Source organism: Eleginops maclovinus, chromosome 8 (assembly GCF_036324505.1).
Source record: "Eleginops maclovinus isolate JMC-PN-2008 ecotype Puerto Natales chromosome 8, JC_Emac_rtc_rv5, whole genome shotgun sequence".
Taxonomy (NCBI): domain Eukaryota; kingdom Metazoa; phylum Chordata; class Actinopteri; order Perciformes; family Eleginopidae; genus Eleginops; species Eleginops maclovinus.
In genome coordinates this window covers 2,594,756-2,617,521 of record NC_086356.1, presented here as the reverse complement: position 1 = coordinate 2,617,521, position 22,766 = coordinate 2,594,756, and the positions used below count along the sequence as shown (strand labels likewise).

The 22,766-nt window shown below is 43.6% G+C and overlaps 1 protein-coding gene across 4 annotated transcripts; it reads right to left on the bottom strand.

The window, feature by feature from the left end:
- Positions 1-468: 468 nt before the first annotated feature.
- Positions 469-20,586, bottom strand: chd1 (chromodomain helicase DNA binding protein 1). Of its 4 annotated transcripts, none has more exons than XM_063889795.1 (35): positions 20,256-20,586; positions 18,271-18,386; positions 17,267-17,474; positions 16,359-16,499; positions 16,076-16,272; positions 15,717-15,994; positions 14,766-14,991; positions 14,577-14,677; positions 14,314-14,492; positions 13,632-13,756; positions 13,278-13,494; positions 13,099-13,188; positions 12,818-13,008; positions 12,057-12,245; positions 10,869-11,031; positions 10,083-10,235; positions 9,646-9,717; positions 9,397-9,546; positions 7,844-7,992; positions 7,655-7,751; positions 7,281-7,376; positions 7,004-7,180; positions 6,684-6,844; positions 6,426-6,601; positions 5,657-5,795; positions 5,413-5,563; positions 5,179-5,301; positions 4,899-5,042; positions 4,523-4,819; positions 4,310-4,423; positions 3,610-3,788; positions 3,408-3,507; positions 3,271-3,322; positions 2,188-2,461; positions 469-1,917 (listed from the first exon to the last, which is right to left on the bottom strand). In XM_063889795.1, exons 2-35 carry the CDS (start codon positions 18,321-18,323, stop codon positions 1,638-1,640), a joined length of 5,442 nt encoding a protein of 1,813 aa, XP_063745865.1. In that variant the 5' UTR covers positions 18,324-18,386; positions 20,256-20,586; the 3' UTR covers positions 469-1,637. The 4 variants fall into 4 exon arrangements, with proteins under 4 accessions (XP_063745865.1, XP_063745864.1, XP_063745862.1 ...); XM_063889794.1 differs by having other exon boundaries at positions 5,657-5,792; XM_063889792.1 differs by having other exon boundaries at positions 14,314-14,677.
- Positions 20,587-22,766: the final 2,180 nt, after the last annotated feature.

Genomic DNA, 22,766 nt, shown 5'->3' with positions numbered 1-22,766 from the left:
TAAATTACCATTATAGTCTATGGAGAAAGTGTTAAAGAAAATGTGATTTGTTTAATTTCATATCAGTTTTGGGGGTTATTGAGGACGCCGAGTCCATTTATGACATTTTCAGGATCAGAAAAGACAGTTTTAGACCAGGAAGTGGCCATATTTGTACTGATTTTGGGTCGATTTTGAAGATATAGCGGACTATTTTAGGGGGCCCACACACCTCCTGCTCAAATGCATAATGTACATTTCCCCTCTGACCATTAAGAGTTCCTTCTTCTTTGGATCATTTGGATGAGCATATCTGCAGTTCCTGTTTGAGCCAGTAGATGGCGCCACTGGGGCTCACAGGTCAGGTCAGGAAGTTATATCTAAGTAAAGTTAGTAGCAGTTTTATATTTGCTGTGAGACAATGAACCGACTTGTCTCGAAACACTCCTGTGAGAATAAAGAAGTCGACACGGTGTTGAAGAGAGCTGGTACGAGTGAGAACAGTGATTGATTTTAATGGCTTCATAAACAACTATAAAACAGTTCATAAAAATTCATGCACTTTCAGTGTAAATTCAATTTGAAATATAGAGGAAATCTATGTACAACAGTGTGAACCATAACAGTGACTTCATTCAGTTGGGTGGTTCACCACAAATATACTTGGCTGCATAGAAACAGTGACGTTATTGCCTACGTAGAAAAAGTAAACTGAATGAAATAAAAAGTGTAAAAAGTCGAGTTTATTTAAGATCTAACAGTGGAAAGAATACTGACTCAAGCACTGATTTCTTTAGTCAGTGTCTTCCAGCTTACCGAGCAGGAGAACTAAGCATTAGTGAATAAAACTGAGCGTCATTAAAGACCTTTCCCTTTACCAAAAGTTACATTCTGAAAGCATTATCATGAAAGAACTATTTTACAGAAACTCACTCGTAGAACGACAAAAAAGCCTGAGTTGATGGGGGGGAAAGTAGAGTCATAATAAATCCAAAAAAGCCTGAGGAAAAAAGACCACTGATTTACTATCTTACAAAAATGTACAACAGTATTACTGAAGAGAGAAAAATCATGATACACCTCCCAAAAAAAAACCAATCCAGGTTATTTTTTACAGCTAAAGATATGTTATTAAATAATTCACGCCTGGTGGAAAAGAAAAAACCTGCTGAGGAAAAATGAAAAATGCTGAACATGAGGTACGTCAGGAGCCCGAGCCGGACCCCTTTACATGAACTCGTAAAGCGATTCGTGTGACTTGTCGTCGAGTTAACACTTAAATAAGGTAGATAAATCACATTGAGCATGATCCAGATGGACAGACGAACAGAGAACAGTCTTCAACAGGATCCAGTGTCATTGGTTGGGAATATGAGGCAGCTCTCAGGGTCAATTGTGTCAGTTTCCAGAGTTAAGAAAAGTTTATAAAAATAACAAAAACCGCCGCGCGCTGTCGAGCCGCAGCTCTAAACTCTTTAATACAAAAATATCTTCTTTTTTTTTTAATCTGCTGCCTGGCGTTCCCAGAGATGATGCAGCTGCAGCGGCGCGGACGCACAGTGTTTCTCCCTGCAGCTGCAGCGCGAGTCCACAGTCCCTGTAAGGCATTGGCTGTGTTCGGAGTCTATGGCTGCTACACGCAGACCCGGCAGCTGCTGTTATGTCTTGCGGCTGCTCCAGATCTGCTCCGGTGTGCTCTTGTGGTCCGACGAGTAGTCGAAGGGCGAGCGGTGTCCCATGGGCGAGCGGGAGTCGTAGGGCGAGCGCTGGTCCCGGGGGGAGCGGGGCCCGCTGGCCGAGGCCCGCTGCTCCGCCTGCCAGTCCGAGTGGTAGCGGTAGGAGGAGCGGTGGTCCGAGTGGGAGTGGTCCTTCATGTCCAGCCGGTGGTCTCTGGAGCGGAACTCGTCCAGCTTCCTGTGCTTGCTGTCGTTGTAGTATCTGCACAGAGTACGATATTTGATATTTAGTCTCACGTCCTGTTATTGTACATTTAACTGTTTACATGCTTATTTACAAAATACCTGCAATATCTAACCTAATTTAAACTACTGTTTCATTTTGCAATATTTTTTAGTTTTATTTTACTATCTTTATTTTATTATTGTCCTACAGCCGCCGAAAAAATGAAGAGACCACTTCAGAGACCACTTCAGCGTCATCATTTTCTCTTGTTTTATTATTTATAGACTTGTCTTTGAGTTAGCCCACCTGTCCTGTCGGTCTCGGTCCCTGTCTCGGTCTCGGTCTCTGTCCCTGCTGTCCGGTCTGTAGTGGTCTCTGTCTCTGTGGTCTTTGCCGTTGCTGAAGGAGGTATACGGTCTTTTCCTGGACTCCCCTCCCGACGACTTCCTGTGCGGCTCGGAGCTGTGTCGGTCCTTGCTGCTGCTCTCGTGGTGTCGCCCCGACGGCGGGTATCTGTCCGAGCTGTAGCTGTCCCTGCTGCTGTCGTCCTGGTGAGAGTTGTCCTTCAGCCGTTCGATATCTGAGGACAGACACCACAAACTCATCAGTAAGCAGGGACGTCTGAATCTCTACGTATGGGGGCGTAAAACCTCTGAACACTTTGGATTTCCCTGGGTTTATGCGTGATGATTAAGAGTAATGTAATGGTTCTTTTTTACCTAATTGATCGTCTTCATTGTGCCTTTAAGGCCATCTTTGCTGGAGTAGCACAGCACTTAATTGGCTCCTTTTATAGAATGATAAATAGCTTAACTTGTGGAGATTACTTTGTAAACGTTTCCAGCTTCCTCCAAATCGTACATCTGCTGAGATATGTTTTGTGATGCAGATGCTTCTTGTTATATATCAAATATTTGAGTGATTATTAAAACCAGGTTTGATAACTCGTGACTCAGTAAGACTACGGGTTAAAGTGATCCCAGAAAACAATCTCTCTGTGGTCAGAAAGGGTTTAATGAGTCCAGAGATATGGAGATGGGGTCAGAGACAGCTTACGGAGGATAAATAGGGGATGGATGTCCGGTGGGTCTGCTGGGGGACGAGTGGCAGGCAGCAGGCTGACACTGAGACTGAGATTTCTGATCCTTTCTTTTACTCTCCTTTTTTCTGGAGAGGAAGTAAAGAAACCTCTGGATCTATTTGTTGTTGGAGGAGCAATATCTGACTCAGCAGCTTTCAGACCTGAAGACACTATTATTTTCTGCTTCGCTCTGATGCAGGATTTGCCCCGGGAAGTGGGCGGGGCCTTTATGTATACAAATTAAACTGAAATGCAGGTTATTCCAAACTTTTTCTTGCCACTCTACGACAGATGGAAGCTGACTGTACCTGTGTTTTTGTAGCCGTGTGTGTTTGCATTTCTAGTGTTCTGCTCCATTGCCTGAGGAGAGAAAGATAAAGCATTTTAGGGTCAGTGCGGGATGTCAACACGCAATGAACATGTAAACAACAGGGCTGTTACATACCTGGGCATTCTCCTGTCTCTTCTTGATTGCATGCTTATACAGTTTATGTAGTTTCCTGGCGTCAAACTCCGTGAATTTAGAAACAAATATCCACAGGTTTCTGTGAAAGACAAACAAGGTTAATCCAATCAGTGACAGTGAGCCGGGTGACTGTGTGTGTGTGTGTGTGTGTGAGTGTGTGTGTGTGTGTGTGTGTGCTTACTTTCTCCACTGCTTGATCTGCTCAGGGTTCGAGTACTCCTTCAGACACTCGGTGATGTGGTCACCGATCTTGATGAGGCACTGTCTCGTGTGTTCCAGCTGCTCGCGCTCCGACAGCCCTTTCTCCGGTCGGTCCAGCTGCTTCAGCGCTGCTTTCACCGGCCGCATCCTCTCCTTACACTGCAACACACACGACTTCAAATCAACTCAGGTACGCTCTCTCAAACATTAGCACGACATCTGTTTGCCGACAGGTGGTTCCAAGACCAAGACCAAGACCTGAGCTCGATTGCAAGACAGTTTCCGCACTTGAACGGCAACCGCGCCGGCTCTCAGCTCTCTGAACTGGTAGCTAACGGTATGCTAACAGATGGAGGAACACTGGCACGGTACCACTCCAGCTCCAACTAGAAGGACACATTATTGACCATGTGGACCACAGTATTAAGGAGTTTTAAAGTAGTTGTTCTTGCACAGGCTTTGTAAGTTTAATAGCAACAAGAGCTCAGGTTGAATCCACCATCAATGGTATTGTGTCTCTCTAGCGTTGCAGTGATGTCATCATGTGTCAATCGGAAAGCTAACAAGCCCCAGGAACGCAACTCAGTCCAGTGGAAAAGGGGTAATAGTTTGTCTGGACGATAGTATTCCTTTAATCAATGCCATCAAATTAACTTTAAATCACGTGTTTTCTCTCGTACCACACTGAAGGTCCTCTGGTCCAGCTCCTCGGACTCCTCAGACACCGGCCCAGTTTCTCCACTCACTGTTATGTCGACCGGCACGTCCCCGGCTTTCTTAGTCTTCACTTCGTTCTGGTGAAGAGGGGATTCAAGAGTTAATTCCCAAACTAAACATGGCATCCACAGCCTTCATGTTGATTTTATTTTGAATATCACACGTATGTCTTTCACCTTCTCCAGGCTCTCCTCTTTATACACCGCCTCCAGAGGCTTTGGCTCCTTCTTCTCCTTTGGCTCCTTTGCTTGTGTGTCCCAGCTGTCCTCCTTCTTCTCCTTTTTGCTTTCTTTTTTGATCTCCTTTTCTTTAATCTCCGTCTCCCCCGACGAAGACACCTCTTCCTGCTCGGGCTCCTCATCTTCATCCTCCTCCTCCTCCTCCTCCTCTTCCTCCTCGTCGTCCTCCTCCTCCTTCAGCACCGTCCGGTCTGCTCGGGCCCGTCGGCTTGGCGTCTTCACCGGTGTCACTTCCTGAAGGGGTTAAAGTGTTACACATGGAGGCCAAACTGGAAACAGGAAGCAGGTATTTCATGCTGATGTCTCTAGATACCTTTTCCTCCTCGATCTCGTCCTCGTCGTCCGACCTCTTGTCCGACGGGGGGTCCGAGGACGTGCTCTTCGGCACCTCTTCGGTCTTAATTGGCTTCTGGGTTTTGCTCTTCTTACTTCTCGGTTTCCTCTTCCGTGAGTTGGCCTAAACACCACAAAGAAGCATCGTTTATTATAGTAGAAATAAGGATGCAACAGAGTGAAACGTATCAGCCGATGCTTTGCTGAGGTTTTTCAGGAAGTGCCAACTCATTCCCGGCTGCTAGCAGAGGAAGACTTACCGTCCCTGCCTGCTTCTGTGCTTCCTTCTTGGCCAGGTCCTTGCTTAGCAACTTGATGAGGTAGTCAGCTCTGGTCTGCAACTGTTTTGCTTGTGGCTTCTTGTCAGGGTCGTCAGGTAGGAGCTGCACGGACACAGTGAACACTTTCAGACACACATCACACTCTGGCTTCTCTGAGGACATTGTGATAGGAAAACAAGAGGAAGACAGATTGGACATTCAGCCTGAGCTCACCTTGTGTGTGAGGTTGAGGTCCGGGTCCATCTTTATCATCTCCCAGCTGCCGTAACCGTACTCATATATTCCTATCAGGAGGCTGGAGTCGTCCTCCTTCCCCCACTCGATATCAAAGTGTGCTGCCTTCGAGTGGCATGGAATCATATACCTACACACACACACACACACACACACACAGTTTCAATTAACACACTGATGCACGACAGAAAGTTTGTAAAAGGGAAGTCATGTGGTGTCTCACTTCTTCCTCTCCTCTGGGTCAGCAGGAATGGCCTTGTGGAGCGGAGCCAGCTCTTCCTCATGGGAGATGACCAGCTTTGCATTCACCTGGACCCCAGAGATCCTGAAGGTCGGGCCCTTTACCTTCCCTCTCCTGCCTCCTGGCATCGAACAAGCGGAAACAAACACTTAGTTTCATGCTCTGTCAGCCATTTATGTCATGTTGAAAAGCCCGGAAACATAACAGGTTGTTTCGTGTGACTCTGACTCTGTTTTCTATCAAGGTTTAATGTAAAACGTTAGGGTTTTGGAATGTTGATCAGCAGATGGAAACCTTTACAACTCACGGGTCAGAGTACAGTAGGCCTGCCACAATATTTAGTTGGACACGTTGGATATATTTTCCCATAAATAAACACAACCAAAACAATACATTAAAGGGAATCTCAGGCTCCGTTTGCACACTGCCTGACTCTAGGTGATATTTGTATTCAAACAAACAAAAAGGTTAAAAAAAATAGAGCAAAAATCCTCATGACCATACATGGTTTGATAGGTTAATATATATAATTATTTTTGACAAGCCTAGTGTACAAATATAGTTGTAGACATTATAACATATTCAATATATATTTGTTGTTTTTTATTTTAACTTTCTATTTTTATTTTACTTGGTATTTTTTTCTAAACGGAGAAACTGCCCTGGAGAAATAATTCATTCTGACTCAGACAGTACGAAACATCTGTCCAGCCACGCAGCACTGCGCTACAGCTCGTCAGAGACTGGTTACCTGAGCTCTTCTCCGGTCCGCAGGGGTTTTCTCGTAGTGTTCTCACACAGCCGTTGTGCACCGTCTCCGCCAGGCGCTTCAGGTCGTGCTCGGACTTATCCACGAGCTCTGCATCACGAGCGATAGCATCCAACCTTTCCAGCGGTCCTCCAAATTTTTTGTAGCTCTTGACAAACCTGTAGATCACACAGGTGTTACATATATGTGGAGAAGAAGATAAACAGACAGAGAGAGAGAGAGGGGTTTTAATTGAATCACCTCCGGATCTCAGCGTCACTGAAGCCCTTGATGTTCTCTCTTGGTATAGTCCGAGGCCGCCCCCGCTTCTTTGGCCTCTTCCGGTCCGAGGGGGAGTCGCTGTCGGAGCCCGAGTACCGCCTGTTCCTGCTCTGCCGACCCGAGCTGGCGTTAAAGCTTGTCTGTTAGGAGGGAAATAAACAGATTACAAGATGTTTAAAAGATAATAAGTTGAAGAAGCGATTGAAAGGCTCTAATGGAATGGGAAAAAAATAACCAAGTGAGACGAAAAAGTGCACAAATAGAGTCGGAAAAACACTAAATCTGGATCTCTTGTTTACCTGTTTGGCACAATTCCTCATTCGGGGCAGCAGGTAGATCTCCTCCAGCTCCTTCTGCCTCTCCTCCTCCTCCATCCGCCTCCTCTGCTCCTCGGGAATGATATCGTCCCAGCTCCTCTGACTGCGCTCCGAGTCCATGTCCAGATCCTCTTCGTCCATCATGGAGAAGTTGGCCACCTGCACGGGAGAGGTCGGGGTCAGAAACACGTGGCAATGTTACGGCACCGAAGAAAAGTAAATCCACTTTCTAAAGAGGAACAGAAGGATGTGTTTGTACCTTGAACTGAGACAGCAGTTCCTCCCCCACTGTGGAGGGGCCGGGGTCGTTCTCCCGGGTCTCGGCTCTTTTCAGGATCTCATCGATGTCCATTTCCTAAAGAGCAGAAGAGGCAATGACAAGCTTATAATATATATATATGGTAGAGAAAAGGATTAAGCACATATATAAATCAGGACACTGTATTTATTTCACCAAAGGCAACAAAAACTCTCTAAAACTGCAATTCAGCAAGAACATGTGATTAATTAATGATAATATTCAGAGTTTTTATTACATTTTTAACAATAATTTTCATTGAAATGTTTATTTTATTCTATATGGACAAATTGCCTCAAAAGCCCTCTTCCCCCTGGGATAAATAAGGTGTTTACCTGAGGCTCCTGCTCCTCGCCCTCTGGCTCTTTGAACAGCTCCTCAGCCCCGAACTTCAGGATGGAGGACAGCTCCTCCTTGTTGAACGGGGCAGAACTGTAAGCAATACAACACACTCAGTTAGGAGGACAGCCGGGCGTAGAAGCAGGGTGTGAAACGAGCGGCACTTCTGTCAGGTGGTTTCTTGCCTGGAGGGAGCAGATCCCGTATGGAGGACGGTTTTCCCCGTCGTGTCCATCCTCTGAATCACCAGGTGATCCAGCACCATTTTCTTCTTCGCCCTCTCGATGATCTCCTCCTCTACCGAGCTTTTCGTCACCAGACGGTAGATATTCACCTGTGAGCAAACAGTGTAGTGTTTATGTCAAGGGAATAGCATCTAAAACACACATGAGGATACAACTAATGTCCACACAGGATGAAAGGACTAGAAAGGCTAAACATCACGTCAAATATATCTAAGTACATTTACTGACGTTATGTGTGACATGTTAAAGAGCCATATCAGAGATGAAAAGGCCCATCAACAAGTCATGAAGCCAGGTTTCAAATGCCCGTTCTATCCTGCACCCAAACGCATTTCTGTTTAATCATAGGGATCCCTCATATCCTCTCTGAGCGATGGTTATTTTCAGACAAACAGCACCACAGCACAGCTAATCCAGTAAATAAACAACAACAACTTGATTATAACTGATAGAGGTAGGGGTCTGATACAGGATGGAGGTTTTTACTTCATATATCTAGCAGTATGACCCATTATATGTTCATTATATTGAATAATAAGTACTTCTGCTCTCCATATTATGTCAGAAACTCGTCAGTTGTTTTACTTGAGTCCAACTTTACTTGCAGGACTTTTTAATAAGAGTATTTTTAACCTAGTTTTACCAAGTAATGTACCATCGAAGCACTTCTCAGCTGTTTTTGTGATTATTTACTTAATAATTATTCTCCATTACTCTTTTACTCCAGGTGTGTTAGTGTAGTGAACAGCTGATATACTGATGCTAGACACAGGACAGGAAACAGATGGATTATGGGCGATAAGAGCTGCTGCTCACCAGTGTTCATTTTGGCAGCTAATTTAGATTTAGTCTTAGGACCAAAATGGTTATTAGTTTCAGTCCTTTTTATCCTTCAGTTTTAGTCGATGACAACTCAAAACGTTTTAGTCAACTTTAAGTCAAAATGTTTTCTCCCTATAAACTAATTCAGTTAGGCAAATACAGGTATCTGAAATTGGAATCAAGTTGACCGAATTACGCGTTGAAATTCGTAAAGCAAGATTTCACCCTCTTAGCACTCTGTGTAATATCTGGTGTTCTGCTATGAGGGTCATGCAGACGCAGATCGACCATCCCTTTAAGAGAGAGAGAGAGAGAAAGGGGCGTGGCACTGCATGTATGTGTGTGCATGGTAGAGCGAGCGAGAGTGTGCGAGCGTGTATGTGTCTGGAGACTGCAGCGGACCAGCAACAACAAAAGCACATGTGCAACAGCTTTTAATAAATACAAGGGCCTCCAAAAGAACAGCTTGCCTGTTTACCTTATTTGGACAAAGTGGGTTATTGAACCCGAAGCCGGAAGGGGAAAATAAAATATCCTGCATTTTGAATGTCTGACACTCCACCATGAACACTTTAGTCTTGTCAACAAAATCCGTCATCGTCTCGTCTTAGTCATTTCAAAAAGGTCGTTGACGAAAATGTTTCGCTGATGAAATTAACACTGCTGCTCACCTGTCTCTTCTGCCCGATCCTGTGTGCTCGGGCCTGAGCCTGCAGGTCGTTCTGGGGGTTCCAGTCGGAGTCAAAGATGACGACTGTGTCTGCGGATGCCAGATTGATACCCAGACCCCCGGCACGCGTTGACAACAAGAAGCAGAAATCCTGTGCACACACACACACACAGACGGAGGTTTTTTGAGTCCTGATTCATTCAGAGAAAACCCTGGAGTGCATGTAGCGGAGTCAGGGAGAAGAACTTACCTCCGAGCCCTCGGCGTTGAAGTGATCCAACGCCTGCTTCCTCATCTCCCCTTTGATGGAGCCGTCTAATCTCTGCACAGAGGTATAAACTCAGTTAGCAGGAGGACATTCAGGGAGAGCTCTCAGAGATCTCATCTACTCCAACATGTGTTTGTTAACGACAGATCCTTTTAGGTGAAGGGAGGCGATCAAACCCTACTTTAAAGCCTAATCACAGGTTCATTCCTACGTCAATCTTAAGATCTAAATCCCCATGAGTGTATCACTCACAGAGGTCCATTAACAAAGCAACGCTCCTCTATAAAAATGTGACAAAAATGCCCCAAAAAAACGTGTATTTGCAGCTTTTCCCTCCTTCAGATCCATGTTAATTAGCACTTTTCAGTCACATTCACTTCCTTCTTGTGTGTGTGTATGACAGAGCAGTGTGCAGCTACCTGAAAGAGGAACTGTCGGCTCTTCAGGTATTCAGCCAGGATATCCAGCATCCGAACCATCTGGGAGAAGATCAGGACCCGGTGGCCTCTGTCCTTCAGACGCACCAGCAGCTTGTCCAGCAGCACCAGCTTCCCACTGCTGCGGATCAGTTGCTGCGGGAGGAAGAGAGGGGGCAGAGTTATGGAAAGTCAATATATAAATCAACAAACAATATACAATCAATGGTGGTGATTGGGTAAGCTACGGGAATTTAACTCACTACCTTTACTACCCCTTCGCCTCATTCCAACGTACACCCACATAGCTCAAATACAGCTTAATTAATTAACACTTGTCTAAAAATAAGGAGCTAGAATCAATATCAGCTGGATACATGATGCAGATCACACCACAAGCATCAGAGAGGAAGCCCCCCTGCTGGTTTGTTTAAAATCAATTTATCCTGGCTTATTTTATAGGAGTATATGAAGGAGTTCCAGTGTGGATTTGTGTACTAATAGGTCTATTTTCTGTGTTATGCACGAGTCTATTGACAGGATTTGTTTTATTTTAAGTAATATATACATGCCTTGATGTTCCTTTACCTGTAGCCTTCCTCTCAATTGTTTTAAAGCTCAATTATAAACACAGACACGGTGAACAGCACTTTTTTTAAGTGGAAATGCTGCTTGACACTGTTTTATATCATGTTCTGGTTTGACTCATTAAGGATAGTATGCTCCCTTTAAATGCAGTAATTCATATCACTATAATGATGCTAACATTGTCTGATCAAATGAACAAACCTGTAAGGCTTCCGCTCTGTTGAGGAACTCGATTTCGTCAGGGGTCTTGATAAGGTAGCAGTGGTTGCAACACTTCTTTAGCTCCATCATGACGTTCAGGAAGCCCGACGTGCTGCCTTTAGTACCTTTACTCAGAGCCTTGTAGTTCCTGGTCAGGATCCACCTGATCACAAACACAAGACACGTACTTATTAGTAAAGTATTGTGCAAGTAAGGCAAAAAACATCTAGCTGCAACATTAAATAAAGTAGGAATGTCCTCCATAGTGTGGTGCACGAATGAGTCCTGAAATCCGGAAATTAGTTCACATTTTCCCAGCTTCTGTTCCCTCGTTTCAAAGTCGATGGTTTCTGCTGTTAACGCAAGCTTAGGAGATTTGTTCTACATAAAAGAACAACCACTCTGTGTCATTTAAAAAGCAGGTTGCTAACAAGCGGCAAAATTAGACTTCCTAGCATCATCACGCTCAACATTAGCCTCCTTTAGCTTAGCGGTGGGGACATGAAGTCATGTGACCGTGCTGTAGTTCCTTTATAGCTCAACATTAGCCTCCTTTAGCTTAGCGGTGGGGACATGAAGTCATGTGACCGTGCTATAGTTCCTTTATAGCCCAACATTAGCCACCTTTAGCTTAGCGGTGGGGACATGAAGTCATGTGACCGTGCTGTAGTTCCTTTATAGCCCAACATTAGCCTCCTTTAGCTTAGCGGTGGGGACATGAAGTCATGTGACCGTGCTATAGTTCCTTTATAGCCCAACATTAGCCACCTTTAGCTTAGCGGTGGGGACATGAAGTCATGTGACCGTGCTATGGTTCCTTTATAGCCCAACATTAGCCACCTTTAGCTTAGCGGTGGTGATGCACAGCCATGCAACAGTGCTGTACTTCATTCAAAGCGTTACGTTAGCTATTTACTTCTGGGATTGCGTTGAAGCTTCAAAATTCATGCAGGGCACGTCCAATTACTTTTGAGTATAATGTATACAGTCAGCTATGCAAATCGCTCTTCACCTGTGCAGAGACTTGCACCTGCTTTTAACTCTTTACCTAGTTCATAATTCTCCTTTCAACAGAGGCACATCAACACCTGACTCTTGAAAGGATGCTTTTGTCAGTACAAACAAAGCCTTTACAGGCCAGACCAACCTGGACAAAAGGAAGCAGACAGGGTTCAGTGCAGCTCTTACTTGTAATACTGTTTCTGGATGGCGCTCATCTCCACTCGGAGGATCTGCTCCACTTTGGCAGGGAGAGATTTCTCCACGTCCTTCTTGACTCTCCGCAGTAGAAAAGGTTCCAGCTCTTTGTGCAGACTGGCGTAGCCCGAGTCCCTGCCTTTACCGTGCGCCTCCTCAAACAGCTCCCAGGAGTGAAACCTTGAGGAAGCAACACATGCATCAGTGGTGCTAAAGCAGGACAGTCCACTCAGGATACAAGTATTGTATTACATATATAAACCTACTTACTAGAAGAGGATTTTGCGGGAAATGATAGTCCTAGTGCATTGCTAAAACTTCCTTTCTTTCCAAGTGTTTCAAGATTTTTTAAAGGAGTGTTCCTAGCTATCTGCAGCACACCGGTAGGTTTGTGAAGTCTTCTGAACATACAGTTAAAATCAACTGTTTTGGAAGTATCTCTTGCATGTTTTTTATCTGATTGCTGATAAAAGACATGATTAAAGGGAGTCTTCTTTGCTCTGTAGTCAACACTCTAGCCTCATTTAATGTCCTGCACAAAGCAATATCTGATTTTATACACTGGAGATAAGTGTCTGACTTAAAGCGACAGACATTTTGGACATTGCAACAAAACAAATCTTGCAGAAAAACTTGAAAATAAATGATATTAAAAAGGGAAAATAGCAGAACTGGATATTTGGTTTTTTTGAGTATGAGAACTGCATTTCCTTCCTCATGATCAAAGAAGCTTTACAATCACTATAGCCTACTTCTCTGGCATGATGAAGTGCAGCAGGGACCACAGCTCCTTCAGGGAGTTCTGCAGCGGCGTTCCCGTGATCAGAAGCCTGTGATTGGACTTGAACTCCATCATGGTCTTGTACAGGAGGGAGTCGTCGTTCTTCAGTCGATGCGCCTCGTCCACGCCGATGAAGGCCCAGCTGACGGCGCCCAGAAACGACTGGAAGTACACGCGATACAAGGTCAACATGTAGAGCTCTGGAGATGACCTTTTTTTGGGACAATAAGGGATAAACGACGAAGTACTGACCTTGTCTTTGAGGAGAATCTCGTACGTTGTGAGAAGGATGTTAAACTTTAGCCTCTTGTTATGAACATGCATCCACTCGTGTGTCCTGATCTGTAAAAAAAAAGAGGAAATAAAAGACATTATTAACATGTTTTCAAAGTGATACCACCCCCTAATGTGTGTGTAACAAGTGTGTGTACCATGTTCCTGCTGCTGATGTCTCCCAGGTAGACGACAAAGTTCAAATGAGGGGCCCAAAGCTGGATCTCTCTCTGCCAGGAGGTGAGCGTGGAGAGAGGCACAACCAACAGGAAGGGTCCGTACAGCTGGTGCTCGTTGAACAGGTAATTGAGGAAGGAGATTGTCTGGATGGTCTTCCCTAAACCCATCTCATCCGCAAGAATGCAACTGTGGCCTCTATGAATGAGGAAGAGGAGGAGAGGAACAAGAGCTTAGACTGTGGGCTGGAACACACACTCATCCTCTGATTACACTCCCCACATTATTACAGAATGGGTTATAACACAAGTTGTGAATTAAAGGATGAACCGTACTTGCACCACGAGTGGGCCATCCAGTTCAAACTGTCCAGCTGGTAGTCTCGGAGCTCCAGTCCTTCACCCCCTATGTACGTTGGCTGCTTCTTCATCGGCACAAACCTGGGTCTCTGTTTGAGCACCTGCAGGACGGAAGAGCAGATGGTGAATATTCAAGTTCACTCGCTTAGAGCTAGCGATGATAGCGCCTTTTTTTGGCAGAAAGGTGCTGGGAGAGCCTCTTCCTTCAAGCGTTTTCTCAAAAACTGCTCCAAGCACTTATTGTTTTTACTTATGACAACGATATCTTGACACAATTCATCGCTGTTGTACAACAAAATAGCTCCGCCCCCCTGGGATTTGATAAATGCTTGTGCTACTACATATTTTTGACACTTTTTCCCCCCATTGCAACCAACTGGAAGATGCTAGCATTCACACTTTTTATGAATGAGCTTCACCGCTAAGTCTGAGAGGGTCATTGAGGGTCTGCCAGCTGAAACACATCAGCTTTTCAGTCTTTGTTTTTAAAGTTTTAGAATGAAAGTCACTGTCAAAAACAAGCTGGAAATCTGGAATATTTCAGAAGAACTTGGAGCTCTAGCTGACAAACATTGGTGTCATCTCAAAGAAGAAGCTGGGAGAAGCTTTAAGACAGCGTTGGCCCATCGAAATCAATCCAAACATATCAGTGCGTTACCTTGCAGTCTCTGAAAGGAATGTTCTTGGACTGGTTTCTGCTCATGTAGTTGTCGATGCACTTCTGGAACTTCTTGCCGATCAGAGCGCCGTCCTCCCAGCTGCACTCCGAATATGGAAGACCCTGCCACTTGCACAGGTAGTCTGGGTAACCCGCTGCTGACTTCTGGTTTGAATGTCCTGCACAGAGAGATGCATTTAGTGGCAGGAAACCAAGGAAAGCATTGAAAGTATTCAGAGGAACATGTGATGTGGAGAGCATACCTATGATTCGCTCCACAATCTGGTACTGAGAGTGCAAGTCGTCCATTAACTCTTCCTGACAGTTGAAATACTCGATATCCTCCGGTGACGCCGCCTTTAACCTGAGGAGAGAGCCAAAAACATTAGAGAATAAGCCTGTGTTTCTAATCTCAATAAAGCCCTCGAAGTAGTAAGGGAAGTCCCTCCCACCATCTCTTCTTCTCCGCGTCCTTCTTCTTGAAGTTGTCCAGTTTCTTCATGCCCTTGACGTTCTGTAACTTGAGCGTCTCCTCCGTCTCCCAGGTGTTGTGGATGTGCGCCCAGTTCTTCCACTTTATCAGATACTGGACGTCACCGGGCTCTTTGTTGGGATTGTAGTTGGCGTTGGGGTCCCCGTCTGCTTCTATGGCGTACACAGTGGTGACACTTCCCGTTGCTGTTGGGAGAGTTAAGACACTGTGAAACACATCGAAATTCATCCTCAGAACTCAACTAAAATAGTTATGTTTTGAAGGCACAGGTAAACAGGAGGCTCAAGATTTCTGACACCAAAGCTCTAAGCAGTCTTTCTGCTCATAATAATTCTAATTCTCAGTACAACTTTTAAAGTCCCTGGAAAATCAAATCAATGTTTGGCTCTTAATTGCTTATTTTTGGGTGTGATGGGAACGCTAACTGTTTGTATGTATTAAGAAGAAACTTTTGAAATAGCATTACAATTTCAAAGACTTACAAACCTTTGAGGCACAATGTTCCAGTCACTAACTTTCAACGGTCTATAGATTAGAAATAAATAAACAGCTTCAGAAAAATAAAACTAATAGGTCTAGCTAACTAGCAATAAGTACAGCCCCAAATCTGTAAAAATCTGAGTTCAAAAGTGTAGCACGCAGCATAGAACACGAGTGCAGGGGAACAGATGTGTGTGGTCTACCCTGGTCTGATAATTAAGAACTCAATCCAACTATCACACTTCATAGGTAGTTGATAACAGTCTCAAAAGTTTCCAGGAAGCTAATGCTGTTGCGTACAAGTAAACGGCAAATGCTAAAAGGATTACCCCGGTACTCTGGGAGGAACAGTGAAATTAAATGTCATAAATCGTGTTTCCTGAGACTACTAAACGTGATTTTACACCTGTTTATAGTGCGAGTTCCTCACCTCTTTTCCTCCCTATCCTGCATTCCATTACTCTCTCCAGCGTCTCAAACTCGTCCTCCTCAGGCTGCGGGACATCTTCACCGAGAACCTCCACCAGGTCGTCGGAATCCGTCTTCAGGTCGTCGTCCTCCTTGTAGCTGACGTTGACCGTGGCCTGCCGCCGTGGCCCCGCCGACGCCGCCTTCTTGTACTCGTCGTCCTCGTCGTCAGAAGAAGAATGATTCTGGGACTTCTTCTTCTTCTGGTTACTGCTCTTCTTCCCGTTCCGATAATTCATCCTGAGACGTGACGAAGGTTAGTATTTATAAATCATACGATCAATACCAGTCAACTACCAGGGAAATAAGTTGTCTACTTACTTTGTCGGGGGCTTTCTGCTTTTGATTTTGTGACTCGGCTCATAGTCTGATGCCGTCTCTTCACTCTTCTCCTCGGCGGATGAGTCTGATCCTGAACCACTCCCAGATCCAGAGCCTGATCCGGACCCAGAGGAGCCTGAATTTCTTCTCCTTTTGGATCCACTCGATGAGTCGGATCCATCGCTACTTGACGAGTCCTAGAAGAGACAGAAAGTATAAATCAGAGAGCGCTGATTCCTTTTGCACCTCCTGAGCTCTCGGTCAAAAGGGATTTTAAACAAACCTCATCAGATCCACTGTTTGAGGAGCTTTGTCTCTGCTGTTGCTGCTGCTGCTGCTGCTGTTGTTGCTGTTGCTGAAGCTGCTGTTTCCTGAGCATAGCAGATCTTTGCACTGCTAGGATACTTGGGTTGGATTTCCAGAACTGCAATCAATGAGTGAAGAGGAGAAAAATGTTGAGTTCAAAAGCTTTCAGATGGGTCAACCACTTACATGCTGTGGAAATGTGTCAAACTAGTTCACATCAAACCAGTTTTATTCTTGATTTTTTGCGACTCTTCTTGTTTTAACAGTTCCTTGCATTACACACAGTGTTGCTACAGTGATGCACACTTTCAGAAACAGAGACTGTGTGCTCATTGTTCATCTCACACCCACATAAAGCAGTAAAAGCGGAGGCCAACAAAACCACAACTGTGCCAAAACAGCCGACATGAACTATGCAATTTCCCAAATGTGTTTTTGTATCTTTGCCTCAGACAGACGACTTCAACCAAAGTGTTTGCTTAACCTTTTTCCCAGGGAAGTGCCAACAGTCTGTGAATGCTGGATTTCCTTAACCAATCCCTGAAATCTGAGCAAGACAAGCGGGAATCCCGTAACATGTCCTCCTCGTGCAGCATCTGCACTGCTGCTCCTCTCAGAAAGGAGAAGGGTTGAGAAAACTGTGGCGTGGATTACTTAAACTTTGCAGAATATCGCCCTCAGCCAGCGTACTAATACTTCAGATCTGGAGCAGTAAAGTCGTCGCCTAACCTGAGAGGAAAATAGGGCTTACATTGGCAATGCTGATGTTCAACAAATGCGCTGACTGGTGCGTCCCTAGATAAAACATCTGCACACATCCATTCATGTCCAGATTGAGGGGCAGCTAGAAAAAAGTCTTTGCAGATTTCTTTCTCGCGCGTTTACCTCAGCTCCGTCGATGTTTGACTTATTTGGCGGTTCGATCTTTTCCTTGGCTTTCTCTGTGTCAGAATCTGACCCGCTGCCAGAGTCTGAGCCACTTCCTGAGTCACTGCTCCCTGATTGGCTGCTGCTGCTGGAGGAGCTGGAACTGGACCCTGAGGCGGACCCTGACGCTGAGCCCGATCCAGAACCGGATTCATCATCAGAATTACTGTAATGTGTAAAACAGAAAATAATCAAACACTTATATGTGTACAAGTCCTCCACAAATCAAACCAGCATGAGAGTCGTTGTTATGCTAGTGCAAATATAATAGCTGTCACAAAAATAACGTTTTCTAAAACCATTCAACCTTTATTATTCTTATTAGCAACTATCCTAACACATTAGACACTAGAATAGTCGTATGATACTCTCTTCTTTCTTTAGACAATGCCCTCATGTTAACAGAGGAAGTGATGTCAGAAATAACAAAGGTATCCTTTGCACAGCATCTAACGTGACAGGTAAATATAACACACTCACAGCTTGTTACCTGTTGCAAGAGAAAGTAAATTCATGGTCTTTAAGGGGCTAATCTACTAAAAGGATGTTAAGAATTAATCTCATGATTATTTCACCCCATTTATCAGAGAAGTTACATGACCAGCTTAATGTCTTTTGGTTAAGACGTGCTCATTATGTGCATGTGCAGATTTGAGATGGATGACTTAGCATTTGGGTTTTAGCACCTTGCCATCATTAAGACCATAAGATTATTAATTCTGCCATTAAACATTGAGCATGGTTCTGCCTTAATGCCGTACTGCTGTGTGGTGTAAATAACACACTGTAAACAACTGTGGCATTACATTAGACCTTCAGTCTGTTACTTTATAAATGACACATTTCAATGTAAACAAACAAAACATGGCAGCGTCCCAGCGACAGAAATGTGGCCCAAGAGGTAAGAAAATTCTGCTCCAGACTAATGTGTGAGATACACGACTCCAAAGATGTTTTATTACCTTGATTCTCCACCACTGTTGCTTACACTTTCCTCCTCACTGCGTCCAGCCATGTTGAAGCCCAAGGTGTAGACTTCCCCCTGACAACCTGTCGTACTATGCTCCACGTGGTTAACCTGTCGGGGAAGATGCATAACAACAACATTAGAAATTCTGTCAGGAATGCAGCGACAGTGGAGTTGGCAATGAACGTCTCAGGCTCTTACAACAATGTGACATACAGTATCCTGCAAAAAAAATAAAGACAGCATATAGGGAAATACTAGAGCTGTTGCTTCATCTTGTAAAAGAATTACACACGGCAGATATAAATGCTTATAACATAAAACACATTTGCAGCTCAGTACACCATCCCTGAACAACTATAGCCCCTGCATCAACCAATGAACTTATAACAACAAGAATCTGTACGCTATTATATAATTTACCACTGCAATCAACCTGCTACCACACCATTTTCCTACACTTGAATGTGTACTTCTGTATTTGTATTTTAAATACTAGGCGCATGCTTTCATTTATCTAATATGTGTTATATATAATTTCCCCTCTGTGGGATGAATAGCTCTTGTCCACTTTTCATAACACTACACATTTTAGTATTCTAAGTACTTTGCAAGAGTAAACTGCACGTATATTTGTAGTATATCCAGATTTTGTAAATAATGTTCTATATATTATCATATAATACTTCGAGCAGCTTTTTTGGTCTTACTTTTCATCTTACTTAAGTGTGTTTTTGAACGCACCATGTAGCCTACAAAGGCAAATAAACCTGTTTCAGTTTCACATTCTAATAAATGAATTCTGATTCTGAACTGTGCTGGGGGAGCTGTCAATACACTTGCACACGAGACATGTTTTAATGAGAAAAATCGTGAAAAGTAATTTATGTGATGCAGTTGTGTTCTAAGATGTAAACTGTCTCCTTAGATCTATAAAAACACTTGTTTTGTTCTTGGTTATTGAACCCAGAACAGACGGGTGATGTTGGGACGGCTGTTCTGTGAACTGTCCTCCCCGCAGCGGCCTACCAGGCCTGCGTAGGAGCAGCGTGTTTCACATCCACACAAAGCTCCGTGGGCACTCTTTAAACCTAACTAACCACTGAAACTTTAGCTGAACCCAAACAAAATCTCTTAGTAAACTGACTTCTTCGTACACTGGTGTCATCTAAGCTTAGAGTGGATAGTGGTTAGCATGAAGCTAGCTAGCTACTACCGGTCAATGACGCCAATGTTAGCTGTTGGCGGGGGACGTAATGTGTGCAGACACTGCTAACGCGCCAGCCAGTATTTTATAATCCAATGACCGTATTACCCCAGACAAATGCAGGCCATTTCATTGATACAGGATAATACCTGTCCCAATGTTAAATCAATCACTGTTAGCTATCTGTTGTGCTAGTAGTATGATCCTCTGCGTTACACAATCATAACACATGTAAAACAGTTAAAGCGTCTGTTTCATTCTACAACATGTGCTAGAACAATGTGGGCAAGCGTTGAATGTCGTGCCATGTTTTTATTTTCCATTATTGTTGGTTCAGTTATCATGAAGTGAGCGAGGGGTGATAGTCCAGCGTTTACTAACGTTGCCAAGGAAAGTAGCTAGCTAACGTTGTGAAGCACGAGGCTAGCACGAAAGCTAACAAAATGACAAAACTTTGCGCTAGTTCATCTGAGCACCTCTGGAATGTTCACTTTCCAGTTATAGCCGACAGTCTGCGTTAAGCAGTCAACGCTATTTCAATATTCAAATGTATTGGCACTGAGTGGTGCTCAGTAGAGTGTTAAATGTATTTAGTATTCATTATTAAAACCACAAACCAAATGAGCTAACCTAACTTCACCCTCTTCCATCTTGTTTTCATTCGCCGCTCACTTCTCGCGGTTTTTACCACATCAACATTAGCTTACTTTCCTCACTGAACTAGGGGATAAGTTGTTCCACTCAGCATGTTATCTGGTGTTATTCCACGTTACCTGGCAAACTCCAATAGAATTGTTGTTTAAATCCGACTTCCCACTTCAGAGGTCCTTTCTTCTTTTATTTGACTAGCGAGCTAGCTGCTGCGATAGCTAAGGCTACCTTAGGCTAGCTAGCTAGCTATCTCCCAGTTAGGGAGAGCAGCCGCCGAACGATTCAGTTCAGCAGAACCGGTGCACTGGTGGTTTTCCTCCCCCTCAAGTAAATCCCCTTTCCCGAGTTAGATGCAAGCAAAGTCTAGTCCTCGTTGGTCAACTGCGATTATAGAAAACTGGCATTTCAAACCAGGGTCTTCCGACAACCGGCCTCCGCCATGACGCCGTAGGGTTCACTTCACTAGGAAACCCCGGACAGTGACGTCACGACGGTGCGCCTCACTACACTGCATCAGCAGCGAACATCTGGCCGCAGATAGTTGTAGACAAGACATATTTCCACAGGACAAATGCAGCAATACCAGAGCACTATGAAACGCTATGGTCCATGAGCGGTAAACACCAAATAACATGTATTTATAAAGCACTTTTCATACACAACCCCGCCTACCAATCCGCAGACAGAGCAACAGATACATGTGGGAATGATAAAACCAACAGAGGTAAACAAACACAAGACTAAATAAAACAAAAACAAATATAATTCAAGTAAAATGGTCTTTAGTTGAGCATTACTGCAACGCTGGCTAGTCTCAAACATGTTGTAGACAGAATATATGATAAACGACATTCTTGATAGAGAGTGATTAGGAATTTAAATAAAGTTAATGGTCCTGAATCAGATAGAACATTAGGGAAATTAAATGCTAGATAACCATGCCAACAATAAAGACAATTTAAGTAGAGTCAGCAATGCCAATTAGAAAGGAGGAAACCAAATGATCCTTGAAAATCAAGACTCATTGCTTAGGTTTATGGGAAGATGTGTATAGGGACAAATGTCATTAGTATGATTCAATCGGGAGATAAATACTGAACCAAATGAATCTCTACACCTTATTGGAAATCCTCCAAGCACACAATGTGGTGTCTGCAGTCTAATGTAGACTGATGATTATACCATCATTGTCTGCCCTGAATATGTGATGTCCCCTAACCCGTCTCAGCCCACATAAAGGATGAAACTAATGATGGATTACAGCAGTCATTCACACCTCATTCTGCACTAGCAGGAAGCCCTCATGCTTTCCTTTATATGCTTGAATGCAGAGCTGGATAAATACTCAGATCTTGTACTTGAGTAAAGTAGAAGTACTCAGATCTTGAGTAAAAGTAGAAGTACTCAGATCTTGTACTTGAGTAAAAGTAGAAGTACTCAGATCTTGTACTTGAGTAAAAGTAGAAGTACTCAGATCTTGAGTAAAAGTAGAAGTACTCAGATCTTGTACTTGAGTAAAGTAGAAGTACTCAGGTCTTGTACTTGAGTAAAGTAGAAGTACTCAGATCTTGTACTTGAGTAAAGTAGAAGTACTCAGGTCTTGTACTTGAGTAAAGTAGAAGTACTCAGATCTTGTACTTGAGTAAAGTAGAAGTACTCAGGTCTTGTACTTGAGTAAAGTAGAAGTACTCAGGTCTTGTACTTGAGTAAAGTAGAAGTACTCAGATCTTGTACTTGAGTAAAGTAGAAGTACTCAGGTCTTGTACTTGAGTAAAGTAGAAGTACTCAGATATTGTACTTGAGTAAAGTAGAAGTACTCAGGTCTTGTACTTGAGTAAAGTAGAAGTACTCAGGTCTTGTACTTGAGTAAAGTAGAAGTACTCAGATCTTGTACTTGAGTAAAGTAGAAGTACTCAGGTCTTGTACTTGAGTAAAGTAGAAGTACTCAGATCTTGTACTTGAGTAAAGTAGAAGTACTCAGGTCTTGTACTTGAGTAAAGTAGAAGTACTCAGGTCTTGTTCTTGAGTAAAGTAGAAGTACCAGAGTGTAGGAATACTCTGTGACAGTAGAAGTATTCTAAATGTTCCTCCAGTGAAAGTAGAAAGTACTCTCCTCTAAATGTACTTAAAGTAGCGACAGTAAAAGTAATCATTGTCTGATTGGTCCATTTCAGAATAATATCTCTGATATGTTTTATAATGATTGATCATTAAAGTGTTCTCAGAGCTGGTAAAGGTGCAGCTAGTTTGAATGGCTTTGTATACTGCAGGGTAGCTGCTGGATTTACTGCAGGTGAACTACAGTCGGATTTAAGGGAGATTATATTTACCATCATTAATCCTAATCTGCCTAGCAACTAAAGGGATTAAATACATGTAGTGGAGTAAAAGTACAAGGTTTCCTGATTATGCATGTGTGTGTTTGCTGTGATTTGTGTTACTGTGCCATAGTGGGCTGGATGTAACACTACAAAGTGTGCAGCAGCCGGTGTGAGAACAAATGCTGATGCAGCAGCACCACCATCTGCTGGTGTGGTTTGTTTAACGCATGATGTTTCATTAACCTGCAATCATTTCAAATCTGATATGATTCACACATTTAATTATTACAATCGTTTTAACAAATGGAATTG